This window comes from Diadema antillarum, unplaced genomic scaffold (assembly GCF_040938485.1).
Source record: "Diadema antillarum isolate AM-2024a unplaced genomic scaffold, OU_Dant_1.0 scf00000167, whole genome shotgun sequence".
NCBI lineage: Eukaryota > Metazoa > Echinodermata > Echinoidea > Diadematoida > Diadematidae > Diadema > Diadema antillarum.
In genome coordinates, this window is record NW_027271056.1 from 2,633,104 (window position 1) to 2,648,983 (window position 15,880).

General features: G+C 38.5%; 1 protein-coding gene across 1 annotated transcript in view; it reads left to right on the forward strand.

The window, feature by feature from the left end:
* Window positions 1-14,484, forward strand: part of LOC139722605 (atrial natriuretic peptide receptor 1-like) — a 34,334-nt gene extending 19,850 nt beyond the window's left edge. Inside the window, exons 8-22 of the mRNA XM_071633907.1 lie at window positions 298-451; window positions 1,354-1,398; window positions 2,542-2,619; window positions 3,387-3,491; window positions 4,980-5,051; window positions 5,639-5,789; window positions 6,406-6,555; window positions 7,243-7,414; window positions 8,373-8,525; window positions 10,286-10,409; window positions 11,488-11,556; window positions 12,188-12,362; window positions 12,872-12,970; window positions 13,510-13,601; window positions 14,419-14,484. Of these exons, the coding sequence (XP_071490008.1) occupies window positions 298-451; window positions 1,354-1,398; window positions 2,542-2,619; window positions 3,387-3,491; window positions 4,980-5,051; window positions 5,639-5,789; window positions 6,406-6,555; window positions 7,243-7,414; window positions 8,373-8,525; window positions 10,286-10,409; window positions 11,488-11,556; window positions 12,188-12,362; window positions 12,872-12,970; window positions 13,510-13,601; window positions 14,419-14,484 (1,705 nt within the window). The remainder of the gene's footprint in view (window positions 1-297; window positions 452-1,353; window positions 1,399-2,541; window positions 2,620-3,386; window positions 3,492-4,979; window positions 5,052-5,638; window positions 5,790-6,405; window positions 6,556-7,242; window positions 7,415-8,372; window positions 8,526-10,285; window positions 10,410-11,487; window positions 11,557-12,187; window positions 12,363-12,871; window positions 12,971-13,509; window positions 13,602-14,418) is intronic.
* Window positions 14,485-15,880: the final 1,396 nt, after the last annotated feature.

The following is a 15,880-nucleotide window of genomic DNA, read 5'->3' on the forward strand; positions in this document are numbered from 1 at the left end:
TTCTCATTTGATTTCATTTCTAACAATACAAAAAATTTACATACACATCGTGATTCTGACTTGATGTGTTATTCTTCGCTGCTCTTTCATATCTTCCAGTATGTTATTTCAAATATGGCAAAATATATTTTATATTGAGGATAACGTGTCATAGTAATTCTTTTTGATCAGCAACTATCTACATTAAATGTGGGCGTTCCTGCTTCAAGAGAGTTGTGATTATATGATATGCTCATGTCTTGCCACTCCGGGACTCCTATCCTCCTCTCGTCCAACCGTCCAATTGCTCACTCGAAGGAAGCTGCGTCTGGATGCTGAGTTGATGAGAATGTCCTGGCGAGTCAAGTGGGAGGACCTGATTTTTGAAGATGTCGGCAAATCCGTTGTCACGGCAACGTCTGGCTCACGACTCACGGCTTCTGGTCTCACCGGGGTAAGGTTGCATTCCTGTGTGTCATCTATATAAAGCCCTTAGACACAATCTCACAAGTAATATACCTCAACACAAAAGGGAATCTAAGTATTAATTTTCCCGTGTGTAGGCTGTATCAGCTTACAGATCGGCATAAGTTAACCCCAAATGTGTATCATGTCGAATAATGATAACAAAAATATATGTTGTTCATCATCCTCTGTCATTTTTTTCTTTTTTTAGCAGAGAAAAGAAAAACACAGGACTTGAGCCGAAATTCAGCTCATGAGTATAATAAATTCCCAATTACACGCTATTTTCATTCAATCCAATTTAGTTATACTCTATGTCCATCCAACAGCAGGTAATGCAGAATACAATTCATTTGATAAAGTATATTGTTTTTTACAATTTGTAGGAGGTACACGTCATTAGGTGTAATACCAAGCATATGTACGAATGAATGAGAGAAACAATGTGGGGCCTATACTTAGTAAGGATTACAAAAAAAGGAAGTAAATATACCAATGAAAAACAGTTCTCTATTTAAAAGCTTAAAAGGTAAAAAAAAAAAGCTGAAAAGCTACTTAACAAGCCAAACATCACAGTGTACAAAGTAGAGAGACAATGTCCCTGCAGACAGAAGTATATCATTAGCCCTCCCGGTTACAGTAACTCTACACGTCATGTCAAAAGCGTTCAATCTCTATTCTATAATACATTATAAGTTTTATTACTACACACTGTACTATACAAGGGTAAGAGAGAAATAGCGACTTTTGAGATGTCTCTTTTAGCTGCTTGAAAGACTGAATTATAAGGCCCAGTTGGCTGATCCGCAAAGAATCTCACACTTTCATACCTCCAATAATTTTCATTCTGCTGACGATGTGGTCTGGAATGTGATTTTCTTCAAGGGAATATTCAACTCGATTCATGAGCGCCGGGACGCCGGCCAGCTGTTTGCATCGGTGGCAAGATATAAGGTATGATGATGTGTTTCTTTGCTTGTCTCAACGTTATCCCTAGCCTAAAGCCGGGAAAACTGTGATCTAAATGAAATGTATGAAAATTACCCTTTCTTACAAAATTATAAACTTTGATATTTTATCAACATTTGGTTCGACTTTTGAAATCTAAGAATGATGTCGATTTCACTAGAGTATGGTTTTATGTTATTTCTAAGTCTCTACTTGTGCTTGAATGTCCCATCTCCCGGACATTTGATTACTAATACCCTGCTAGGGTTACAAGCAATCTTCTAAAAGTGTGTTTTTCTATAACTTAACCAGCTGTTTCACCGACTGAATTTAGTACCTAGCTGAAGACAAATTATGTTACATCATTAATTATCAGTGGACAGCATTAAAGGGGATGGCTAGTAACTGAGCAATGGGAATCAGTGGGAATCACTGGGAATGCTGGGGGATAATTGTTCCAATTCTTGTGGGATTCATTTAAGAGTACATTATACATCTATTGTATGAAAATTATTTGCTTCAGAACGGTCTCATATTCAAGAAATGTGCAGTTTAATGCCCCGTCACTGTACAGGCATGCTAGCCTGGAACCATTAAACCGCACATTACTTGAATATGAGACCATTCTGAAGCAAACCGCCATAATTTTCACACAACAATAGATAGATAATGTACTCTTAAATGAATCCCACAAGAATTGGAACAATCATCCCCCAGCATTCCCACTGATTCCCACTGATCAGTTACTAGCCATCCCCTTTAAGGTTGGGAGAGTACAGCTAAGTATGTCACACAAATACATGTTTACACACACACATACACACATGCATATCTATGATTACATACAATAATTATACATAAAACATCCGACTTTTTTGACTCCCTATAAACTATAATGCATATACGCCGTAGAGAGAAATCAACGATGCTGATTAAAAGAGGTATCGGAATTAGTGAATAGTAGTTATATCAATGGCATTTCGACGCATTTTGAGCAGATGTAAAATATGCCTTCTGCCCCTTGACATCAGGTAAAGAAACATCTTTGTTCTTGATTGCATAATAAATGTTTTAATTGCTCTCCCTCGTAGAGATGATAATTATAGCAAGTTTGCGATGTATAGTGATGTACTCCTTTTTCTTACACAGGGTCGACTTGTGATGGTAAAGCGCATTGTGAAAGGCAAGATTGAACTTACGCGCAGCGTGCTCATGGAATTGAGAAATGTGAGTCGCTCATGATCTTTGCATTATTCGTTCCTTCGAAATGAGAGAAAAATAATGTCTAGTGCTACCCGAGGAGTCGATGATAAATTGTCTTTATTGGTACTCAGACGCATTCATTTCCACCCGATGCCGCCATTCCATAAATGTCTGTTGTCTGGGTTACGTTTGAGATGTTGAGTGGTCAGCCCGTCTTGGCAGTGCCGTTTATGTGTGTGTGTGTGTGTGTGTGTGTGTGTGTGTGTGTGACAACGCTTGATTGTGTGACACACACACACGCACGCACACACGCACACACACACACACACACACAGATACATACATACATACACGCCGTGGTCATAGTACTAGTAGTCTTATCATAGGTTTTTGAATGCATCTGTCGCCCTGTCCCTTCAGATATACCATGTATGATGACCATCTTTTGCGAGTCCATCCTCGTCGAGTCAAATTTATCTTAAAAGCTGATGATAAGTTTCCTAGTTGTAGAGGCGAAATTTTAACTCAAATTTTCACTGTCGAGAGTTACATTGGCATTAATCAAACCGTTCTACAGATGGCATTATACAAAATAATTCCTTTAGACTTAGTTGGAATATTAACATTAACTTTGCCAGGTGCCCTGGGTCCCTGAAACAAATCATCGTCAGCCTCATCGTTGCAAAGAACATGTTCTATCTTTTTCCTCTGCTTTTTTTTTTTCACGCTTACCTCACGGCTCGCTGTCTCGATGGGGTTAAAAAATACAACAACAACAAAATAAAATACAGATGAGGAATGTGGAACACAGCAACGTCGTTCGTTTCGTCGGTGCGTGCCTTGATCCACCTAACCAGGCTATCCTCACGGATTACTGTCCCCGGGGCAGCTTACAGGTGAGAGCAGCCCCGTTCATCTCGTGTCAATTCAGCGTACGAACTACTGCTACCTTATTATTTGTTTGGGGAATCCCTTACAACAGACAAGCGATTTATATAATTATATTTCGTTGCGACAGTGCTCTTTTCGTAAAGTAAAAGAGATGGTGAATGTAAATCCTCTGGGTGGCAGAGCAATATGAGAAAATAGATGAAAGCGCAGTCGTAAGGCTCTTTATTACCCCAGATGTGATTGAAGCGGAAATTAGATTCTCAGGTCTAAAGTTTGACGACATTAAATCACATGTAGTCTCCACAGCTGCCAATTTAGAGTTGGACCAATGAAGTGTTGTCGTTATGTTTGTCTGTAATGTTGCTGTGCACATATATAAAGAGATATATTTCATTTATTATGATCATATTATTTAGATATTCTTGTAGAAGCAAGTCCTTGTAATATGTTTTATTAACCAAAATTGATTCAATGATTTATATGTTTAAAGCCGATGTTAAATTCATTCTTCTTATCCTGAAAAGAAACTGGGTCTCCGATAAGTGGTTGATTACGGTCAACGTTTCCTTTCGGGGATGCATCGCATTCTTTTTTAAAGGGATCGTACAGTTTTGGTTGAGACCTAATTTCAGGTTTCTATAACATTTTTGGTGAGATAATCAGAAACCTTATATGAAATATGAAAGAGCATGTAATTCTATGAGGAATTCAAAGTTATTTGATAAAAATTGGTTTTGAAATGGCTGAGATATCCAAAAAAGAGCGATTCTAATAAAGTGTGGGACCCACACTTTATTACGATCGCTTTGCTTTACTTTATTTTTGAATGTTTCAGTCATTCCAAACATGATTTTCATCAAATAAACTTTGAATTCCTCTTAAACTGGTATGCTCTGTACTATATCATAAGTGTTTTCTTGGTATCTCGCAAAAAGTTAAAGCCCAATTTTTATCTCCACCAATACTATACCATCCCTTTAATACTGACAATCCGTGTACAGTCATCTACAGAGAAATGATTAATGTGAACACTTCTCAAGAGTATGTCATATATTTGCAATAACACCACATTTTATGTTATGAGAAATTCAGTAACATTCGCAATTTAAACATTCCTCACTTTTCCATGCTATGTTGGTGTTTTACTTAATGCAAGGACGTCTACATATTTAACAAAAATAAAACTTTGTGACAGAAGACGTTACAAAATTTATTTTCACTGTTATCCCGCACACTGAAACCACGATACTTTGATAGTTCGACGTTAGTTCGACGTTAGTTCTACCCGTATATCCACTACGTTGGTTGAACTGATACATAATCGAATATACTCTGTAAGTAAACGAGATATTTAACCATTAATGTCTGATGTATTATCCACTGGTACGTTTAACAGAGTTTTCGGCATATCTCTCATAAATTCAATAAAAATGTGCCACGTACGTACAGCCATTATTGATAAGTCACATATCGTACTATCTTTTCGTTGAAAGGATATTCTAGAGAATGACCACTTAAAGCTTGACTGGATGTTCAGACATTCCCTTCTCATGGACGCTATCCGGGTAAGAGTAACATCGCGCTATTTTTTTTCTTTTCCTGGTAATATTCAATTCATATGGAAGAATAAAACTGGAAGTTAGTCTTTCGTCAGCCGCACCATACTAGTCATTTTCTTACAGTTCCTCTGTTCATTCAACGTTTACATAATCATATCAGTACATTGGAAGAATCATTCCCACATTCAATAGTCCAATCGAACGCTAATTTTGCTTCTTGACTAGTGCAGTGAGTTTTACATCATTCTGTCCTACACGTCCTAAGTTACATTGCACCAAACTTTCCTGATTTCTCCTGTCCGTCTCATTTAAGTTTGAGATAAAATTCACCTGTTTTTATCAAAATTACAATATCTTATAGTTCCAAATGTATAGCGATGTAATAAGAAATATGATCCATAATGTGACGTTAGTGTTGGAGTTTTTATAAAGAAAAAAAAAGACTCGACCACACCAACAGCAACAGGTGGAAAAGAACGATTTAGGATCGTCTGGGAACTCCACCTTTAACTCCACTCCTGAAACGCCATCCGTCAACTTCTCTGGTAGGAGGCATGTCTTAAACTGTTGTCGACCTTTCGTCCCACCTGCAGGGCATCAAATATCTCCATGATAGTGTGATAGGTGTCCACGGTCGATTGACCTCGTCAAACTGCGTGGTCGACGGCCGATTCGTGCTGAAGGTAACGGATTTCGGCATCCCGTCCCTGCGAGACACACCCCGGATGAACGACAACAACTACAGTAACTGTTTCCTTTCCTTTCATTTCATTTGATTTCAATTTATTTTCATATTTCTCCATGAAATAAAAAAGATTATTATTCGTAGTATTACTTTTAGTACCGTGATTTGATAATTTACCTTGTTATCATCATCATTACTACTATTATCAACATTGTCACTATGGAAGTCCTGGTACTATAATGTCATCATTGTTAGTTTATTATCACCATTATCAGTTTTGATGGGAAAGGAGAGGAAGTGAACAAAATCCAACAAGTATCCACAAACACTTATAAACATTAATCATAATCTAAGAAATCCTCTCCTCATTAGATATGACGAAGTATGAGTTTCATAATTCCGTTAAAAAAAAAACTGAACGTGCTGTCAACCAGAGTAAACAAAAGATAGCAATTTACTTTGTTATAAGACGCGTTGGCAAACAAGTAGCAAAATATTCTTACCCCTTACACTTTTCACCTCTCTACTTTCCATACTTCTCTCTCGACCTCACATTCACCCCCCCCCCCTCCACCTCTCTCTCTCTCTCTCTCTCCTCTTTTTTGTCTTTCGCTTTTATTGTTTCAAGGCATTTTCCCCTATTTCTTTCTCTATTTCATCTGTGTCACATCGCAGGGCTTTTGTGGCGCGCTCCCGAGCATCTCCGCTACCCTAATGAGCCACCGTCGAAAGAGGGCGACGTGTACAGTTTGGGAATTATTATGTTGGAGCTCGCTACACGGTCAGGCCCTTTCGAAGAGGAACGCAAATACATGGACACGGAGGGTAAGTTTTGGCTAGCCATATTACTGTCGATAGAACAGGGAAAGATGCAATAAGGATATGCTTAACTAGAGCTATTATTGTTACTTTTTTGGGGTAAGAAAACAAGGGAGAGTTTATTCCTCTTCGTAGAGTTACCTTTGACAAGATATAATTATGATTATACATATAATATATGTATATATATATATATATATATATTTATATGTATATATATATATATTTTTTTTTTTGGGGGGGGGCCGAAGGGTGGAGGTAAAGCAGATATGCACCCCTTTTAATTCAACAAGCTAGAATCAAACAATCTATCACGACGTGCCCGCATTGCGACCGCTTTACATCGGATTCCTCTATTCCACAAAAACAAAGAGCAAATACAGTTTATGCTGGAATGGTAAAAATCAGTGTGCCTACACTGTACTAGAAAAAGTAGAAGTAGAAGTAGTGGTGGAAGTTAGTAGCAGTAAGTAGTAGTGGCAGTAGTGGTAGTAGTAGTAGTAGGCCCTAGTAGCATTGAGACTAGGGTGTACTACTGCCACTAGTACTGCTACTACCAATAGTACATACGAGTATTAGATAGTGGTAATGTAATAACAGTTACAGCATTTGAGATGCATCTGTTATTGCTGCTTGTCGATATAATTATCAAACGATTACGATCTAAAAGTTTTTAATTTTACCGTGATTCAGACATCTTGAAGCGCTTGAGGGCCCAGTCATCTCAGCAGCAGCCTTTTCGTCCGGTTCTCCCGGAGACAGTCCGGAGCCCGGAATACAAGAGCCTCATGGTGAAGTGCTGGGAGGAAATCCCTGCAGACAGACCCACCATTCACTCGCTGATGACTGCCTTTAAAAAATCCAAGTAAGAACTGATATCAACAAGTTCATAATTTTACCATATCATATACAATTTTTCCAATACCATTTTATTCACTTCCAATGAAATGATATAAAAAGAATAATCAATTTGGTATTACTATACATCGTATAGCAGGGGGAAAAAGTCCTTAAGTATATATTATAACATTCCACACTTGGTTGAACACAATGGCTGAACTACACATTTCATTTCATACACGCACATTTCATACACGCACATTTCATACACGCACATTTCATACACGCACACACAATAAACATCACACATGAACACAGACACACACACAGAAACACTCACACACACCTCACCCGCACAAACATGTTACACAAACAGGCACAATTGAATTACTTTGAAGAATTAAGTCAATTAATTTAAAATTTGAAGATAATCGCGAAAGAGGTAAAGCACAACAGGTCTTTGCCTTATCTGATACGAAGATTTCACACACACGCACACACACACACACACACACACACACATACAGAATTATCATGTTACACACGCGAAACGTTTGAAATAGATGGCAATTCATAATTGTATAGTTCAGTTGAATTTTCATTCAGTGAAACTCAATAGCCGCGATCACACTGGCAAAAGATCGAAAAGTTTAAAATCGCGATCTTTAAGATCTCGAAGTTTTACCAGTGTGGTCGCGGCTCATGATTCATCATGATTCACACGAAATGAATTCAGGCTTAACAAGGATTAATGAGACAAAAAGAAACCTCTTGTTTGCTGGTATCATACAAGACTTAAGCGATAGCGGGAGCGATAGAAACGCCTTAGAAATGAATAACAAACATTGTCCCTCGCCGTAATCTATCATTAGACTGTTTTTTACCATCTTGTGTTCTTAATTAATTGTTTTATAATCGTGTTATGGTCCTGTTCTTTCTAGAGTTGTTGTTTGTTTGTTTGTTTGTTTGTTTTTATTGTCTAGGTGTGCGTCTTCTGGCGGCAACTTTTTAGACAACCTGCTGGACCGCATGGAGCAGTATGCCACCAACTTAGAAGCACTGGTGGAGGAGAGGACGGCCGCGTTCCTCGAGGAGAAGAAGCGATCGGAGACGCTCCTGTACGAGGTGCTACCAAGGTGCGAGACGTCACATTTGCATCCATTCTTTATCAAAATAATTGGAGCACTTATTATTCCTGAAGGGCGTGGCGTTACACCGACCCTCTCCTGGTAGTGGCGACTATACGACATTGAATTACACTACCAGTAGTTATCTGAAGACGTGGTCTTAAGAGTCTTGATACAGCATCTTTTTAAAGGAAGCAAATGTCTTTGTAGGAAAAAGAATCATTCAACAATGGTCAGAAATTTCCCTCACAATGGGTGCAATGTACGATACGTGCATTGCGAGCAACGTAATTATATTTTCCTGCAAAAACATATTTCCTTTTTTTTTAATGAGGGTGTTTTGAATCTTCATTGTGACAGGAAACCTGGTACTTGAAAGCTTATTTTCGCGATTGCATTGCAGGAAAATAAATGTACGCAACTTGAAAGAAATGTTGCAAGTTTGCTCGTTTGTATTATCCCGACGACACGGTAGGTCACGATATAGACCTTTCTAAATAAAGATATTCAGAATGATTTTCTAAAATACCACTTCTTCATCCCTTCATCTTTCTCAGATCTGCATCATTTTTCCTCCTCCTCTTCTTCTTCTTCCCCTTCTTTCCATCTTCCTCCTGCTCCTCAAAATAATGGTAGTACTGATTATTAGTCAACTCTAAGCGTAAGTGACATGAGCATACACACACCATTTAAGTTCAGCTATCTTAGTTAAGCTACCTATGCTGTCTTTACATGCTACTACTCAATATACTACTCTGTAACTAACCAAAAGTATCATCTTGGATGTAGATAGATAATCGGACACAACGACATGTCTGTGTTTGACGTTCAATCCCATGAAAGTCTGTCCAGACATTTCTACTTCCCGTAACTGTTATGGTGCTTGCGCTTTTTGAAAGAAGGTTTCATACAACCTGGTAAATTCTCCGCCATCATCTGACAAAGTCTGAAGGGAGCGGGAAAATGTACCACAATTGAAACGAAGTAACATGTTATAATGGCTGTTTGTTCCGGTGAAGGTTCGTCGGCAGCTTGAAAGCAAAGCGATTGTCGCGCTCTGAGAGACTGGAGGCACACAATGGCATTGAACGTTTCTTTGTTTACCATGCTTACACTGACACGGTGTTCTCACAGGAATATCGTGCTCAAAGGGGGGAAATATTGTCGTCCGCGATGGCGACTTGGGTGGTTTTGTGGTGCTAGGGTTTGCGGTTTCCTTTCTCACATGATTCGGGTAGCAGTCAGAGAAGTTTGCCTGTGACCAGCAAATCGACCAGAGCATGGATTGTTAAAGGGGATGGCTAGTAACTGATCAGTTGGAATGCTGGGGGATGATTGTTCCAATCCTTGTGGGATTCATTTAAGAGTACATTATATATAATTGTTGGGTGAAAATTATTTGCTTCAGAATGGTCTCATATTCAAGTAATGTGCAGTGTAGTGTTTCCAGGTTAGCATGCCTGTACAGTGACGAGGCGATCGTTAACAGGCCGTAGGACCTTATGCATATTAAGTTAGGATTTTGCGATAAGTGGGAGGCATTTTCCTGGAAGTAATAAGTAAAACGCGTCATGCCTAAGATAGAGAACATCTTAATGTTGTTTTTTCCATCTTCACCAAAATAGTATAATCATTGAAATAAAAGCGGATTATGCTAAAGATGTAACAAAAAATTATAAGAGTCCATTGTGTTTGTTTCGGAATCTCTGTCAGTAATTCTCTCCGTTTTTCAATGATTAGTTTACTGTAGGATCTCTATTGGTTGACAGGTCTGTCGCTGAGCAACTAAAGCAAGGGTTGTCGGTGGATCCGGAGTCGTACGAAAGTACCACCATCTTCTTCAGCGACATCGTTGGCTTCACCTCGCTGTCGGCGCAGAGCACCCCCATGGAGGTTCGTCCTCGTCATCATCATCTTCATCATCAGTCCATCTCCTTCGTTTCTATCTTCTTCTTTCTTATCAACACCATTCTCTTGTCCTCTTGTGTTTATTCTTCTTTCTGCCTTCCTTCTCCTGATTGTCATTCTTTCTTTTCTTTTCTTCTTCTCCTCGATATTCTTTTTTTTCTTCTTCATTCTCAAACTCTCTCTGCTATTTGCTTTCTATGACTCCTCTTTTCCTTTTTTTCGCCATCTTCATCGTCTTGTTCATTTTTTGTAGGCGAGACATGTCATGGACTACATAAGTGAATGAACTAGAATGATTGTTGGCAGGCATGGTGCCGATACTGTTCATTTCGCTGATATTATCTACAATTTGCAACTAGAACAATCTAGTCCCTTTAGAGGAGTTCGACGTAATCATGCTAACGGGGAGAAAAGCCGTCATTGCCAACGGTTCGTCAAGCAAAGGATATAAATTGTTTATTTTGACCCCCCCCCCAAGAAAAAAAGTATGTTAGGCAAGAGAATATGTAACCCTTAAATTTGTCGCCGTTATGACATATCGTGTCGTCGTCATCAAACTTTTTTTAATTTTTCATTTTTATTTCTGTTTAGTCCGTATAGAGGACGATGCTATAAATGTACTTGCAATGCATTATCAGCAACTACGCACTTTTCTTTAGGTTTCCTGTATCATTCGACGGGAGAGATGAAAGCAATTATCTTCTCTGCGTCGTTTTACAGAATTGCTATGTGATTCGGTGGTTGCAAAAGTTGCGCTGGCAGGAACATTTCGGTGCACGCTTGATTTCTCTTACGATTAAGTGTATCTTCTGCATAATCATTATGAATTTACTTAGATCAAACGGTATAACAGCATAATCATTGTTCCCTCTCTTTCATTGCTCCGCTCTGAATCATTTGCGTGGGCACTTAAACGACTTCGATCTGACACCATTTGACTACAGTGACATTTATTGGAGAGTTAGGCGTACTCGTAAAATTTCCTTTTATGTATACTGTTAAGCGGATAATGGCAGTTTGTATTATCATGACCTTCTGCCACTTTGCACCATGTTAAATCCAGGTTGTGGCCCTGCTGAACGATCTGTACACGTGCTTTGATGGGATCATCTCAAACTTTGACGTTTACAAGGTTTGTCTGTGCAGGAAACCACCAGAGGCGGGGATACTCTAAAGCCCCAAGGGCGTGGGCTCTGCTTTATCGCAAAGCTTCATCTCTTGAGTCCCATGGTGCATTTCCCGCGCCTTTATGATGCCATCCACCTGTTGATAGCAGTGATGATGATTATGATGATGGTGATGATGATGATGATGATGACAACGATGGTGATGATGATAGTGATAATAACAATAATAATGATAGTAATTATTGCAATGATAATGATAATAATGATAATAATAATGACAACAGGAATCATTGTTCGTTAACACTTGGCAGAGAGTGGTGGCAACATTTCAGTGCAACATTGACAAGCATGTCACAACCAAAATCAACGTCAGTATCGCAGTATCAGTAGATGGAGTTTTCCAGAAGGAAGAGAAATGATCGTAGGAGGGAGCAGTGGTTGGCCCTCCAAATAATAGCTTTGATTGGTGGTTACAGCAGAATGGAAGAGCAAGTTGCCAGTTCTGTTTTCATCTTGCCAAATTGAAGCAAGATATTCAGTCATCTTTCATTTGTGCGTATTTCTGCATGTACATTAATCAATCTAAAAGAAAAAAACAACAACTTCTAAATTCTAATACATTGTATCATATTTTAGGTGGAAACGATTGGAGATGCATACATGGTGGTTTCGGGACTGCCCATCAGGAACGGGACAGCTCACGCCCGCGAAATCGCGGAAATGGCACTGGCCCTCTTGGCGGCGGTCAAGTCCTTCAAGATTCGTCACCGGCCAGACGAGAAACTCAAACTGCGCGCAGGTATTCACTCAGGTATGTTCCGTTCAATATTTTTCAGTAGTTAGTTTTGTCATTCAAAGATAGATTGATTGTTAATGAATGCACAAATAATGAAATAGATAATCAAGTCTACATAAAATATGCAACTAAATGAATAAACAAGTACATGATGGAGTAGCATAATATGATACTATACCTATACTAGTTGAATTCATTACTTGAATATCATTCAAGTACTTGATTCAATTTAATTTCAATTCATTTCCTTTTTTATTTGCCTTTCCAAACAATATACATTGATACCACAAGCGTCAAAGTCATGATATATTTCTTGTAAATATAGTATCACATGATCAGTAGGAATTGATCTTGTTTCAAGTTATCCGATATTAAGGTAATACCAGGGAGGTGAGACCTCCCTGGTAATACCTAGATATCCAGTTATCCGTTAGTTATTTTGATACTCTGTCGGGATGTACATGATCATGTCTTCCTTCTATTCTATGAATGACAGCTGTAAAGGTTTTTCTTCTGTGTATTAGGTCCATGTGTCGCAGGAGTTATCGGACTGAAGATGCCCCGCTACTGTCTGTTTGGTGACACCGTCAACACCGCGTCTCGAATGGAGTCGACCGGTGAAGGTAATCATAATGGCCTGTAAATAGTCAGTGCGACGCGTCGCACTGACTATTTACAGGCGACGGTTCAATATGGTGGACAATCCTTGATTAGGTCGATTTAACAACGAATCTCAAGCTAATATCTATACGTTAACTCAAGCTCAATGTATACCTTGACAATGCTATCATCCCACCACACCACAAAACTGTAATATTATTGTGTTCTACAAAAGAAGGATCTCTCGGTCATCTCATAAAACGCGTCTCACTCCCTCTTTTTTTTTAATTTCTAATTCACGAATCCTCTACCTTCTGCCTTTAAGTGAATTACTTTTAACATGTACATAAACACTTCAAAACAGACACATAATAGAGTGATGTCGATCCTTGGCTTCTATTGTTCCATATTTGCGTGTCTACTAGAGCAGGACTGTTGGCTATGCAAACATGTGGGAAAGAATAACAAAATACATTGTAAATCTTTTACCCCGGTGTCTTACTCATGAAATCCAATTCATTTCCTTCCGTTCGTTTCTCTTTTCACTATTGTTTCATTACAGCGCTGAAGATTCACGTCAGTGTAGCGTGCAAGTCCATTCTGGACAACTTCGGTCGCTTTGAGTTATCCCTTCGCGGGCAAATTGAGATGAAGGTAAATGAACTACCATATACCCCATGTTTGCAGACTAGGCTTCAATGTATGCTTTTCAATGTAATCAATAATATTTTCTAGCAAGGCGTTTCGTCGATATTAACTTTAATGTCAGCTTTCGAAAGTGCAGGAAAAGGGCTAATATTGCATTACATGATTTCAGAATATATCAACACACGAAAAGAATTTGTCAAATTGTACATTTTTTTTGTGTGTGTGGGTGAAACTGGGATATGCAGAGACATCTTCCTCTGACACATTTCAAAGATAATGTCACTTAAAAAAAATCGAAAACCTTTTAGAATTTCTAGTATATACACTATGGACGGCATTCGACGTCAAACTGATATCTTCGAGTTTTAAAACAAAATCTCTGATAGAGTTTTAGGTATTTCTTTTTTTTTTCTCATCTATGGACTGATACAAAAATAGATACTAATTATGATTCGCCGACTACACTCGATGAGATGTCAATGCTTTGTCTGAAAAACTAGGCTGCCTGACAACTCTTTGTATAATATTTACACGTTTAGAATCTAACATTATCATTTACTCTTTTTAATCAAGAATAGTTGAAGGCAATTCATCATCACTCTATCTCGTTTTATAAAGTATCAAAATATATTTTACGCAAACATTGTTTTTCCGACATCTATTTCCCTCGCTTTGTTCGTGCCTGATCGACATGAAAACAACATATACACACCCAGATGTTCGAGAAGAAATTCGTAGTCTGCAGAAACTGTAGAAATGGATTGGAAATCTCATAATGAAAATTAATGACCTTCGTGATCATCTTAATCAATCTCGTATACAGGGTAAGGGCATGCAGACGACATATTGGCTCCTTGGTCAGAAAGCAGAGAAGTGTTGGTATCGATAGCGAAAGTCGAGACTCGACGGACTCGAGACGAACACATCCACAGAGAAAAAATGATACCTGACTGTTGCCATGGCTACTCATATGGTCTCTACGTTACATACCCTTTCATAATCAAGGAATTTTTCTGAAATCCTAGCTCGTTAGTATTTCAGAGTCGTCACCAAGACTGTCGTATGGTTATCTGGACAGTTCTACAGTGCACTCCTTCTGTGTACGGTGTATACACTTATCTAAGTTGCGTAGCTTGAAATCAGGATTTATTGGCGTTTCAAAACCAGCATCTACCTGTGCTACCATATACGCACAACATAATCAAACCAGAGAGATAGAAAACACAAAGATTCCATGATGTTCGTATTTCCCTAACTGTGAGCCGGATGATAGAGAACGGAAACTATATCATTGGGTGTTCGACAACCCCCGTATATTGTCAAATGATATTGCATGGTATGATCACCTATGACAGTTGGCACACGCTATATGCATGACTCATCAACCAAACAACAAACAATGACGACGATCATCATGGTATATGATTCGATTCTGTCAGTGTCAAGCATGCTGATGCTAGTGTACTATGTGTTAGTTTATGCGTTGATGGCGCAAATCACGCGTGTGGCGTACAAAACATCTTTAGGGTTACATGTAATACAAGTTCATCGACAATATGACTCGTGCAGTCATATCAACTATGCCAGTGTTGTTGTTTCCGTGTTTCTAAATGGTATCAACTAATATGTTTGATTTCAAAACGATGATGAAAATGGTATCCTTTATGATTGAACAAGTTCACATTAATTACCATGGAAAGAGAGAATAGTGGAATTGTTTTCAAACATTTCTATGGTTTGCTGTGTTACAGTACTATGTATGATAACAGTCTCTCTTGTTGTCAGATGATTCCAGTACAGTAAGAAAAATGGATCAAGGTCATATATCGACACTAAAATATAATGTGTGTATATTGTACTAAGATCAGATTAGTACACGAAGTTACGAATTGGGTTACGGCAGGGCTGATGAATCGGTCCCGAGAAGGGGCGAAGGATTAGATTCTGAAGATAAGTAGCGATTCTGAGGTTGAAATTGAATATCGATATTTACTTATCCATCGCTGTCATGGCTGTTGCATGCTCTCATAAACTTCACGAGACAGTAGCAGTGGATTATATAGGGTACAGGATAAAGCAAGAGCGACGGGCCAGGGTGAGAGTTATTGTACAGGATGTTGGTTAAGAGGAAGAGCGGAAGATGAAGTCATTATAAAGTACGTAGAATTGAGGTAATTTGACAAAAGAGGGACAGATTATATTTTATCACAAGGATGAAGGATAAGGTTGATTCATCTTAAAATGAAAATGCAGATTACGTTTTGTTAATAGAAATTAAATAAGGT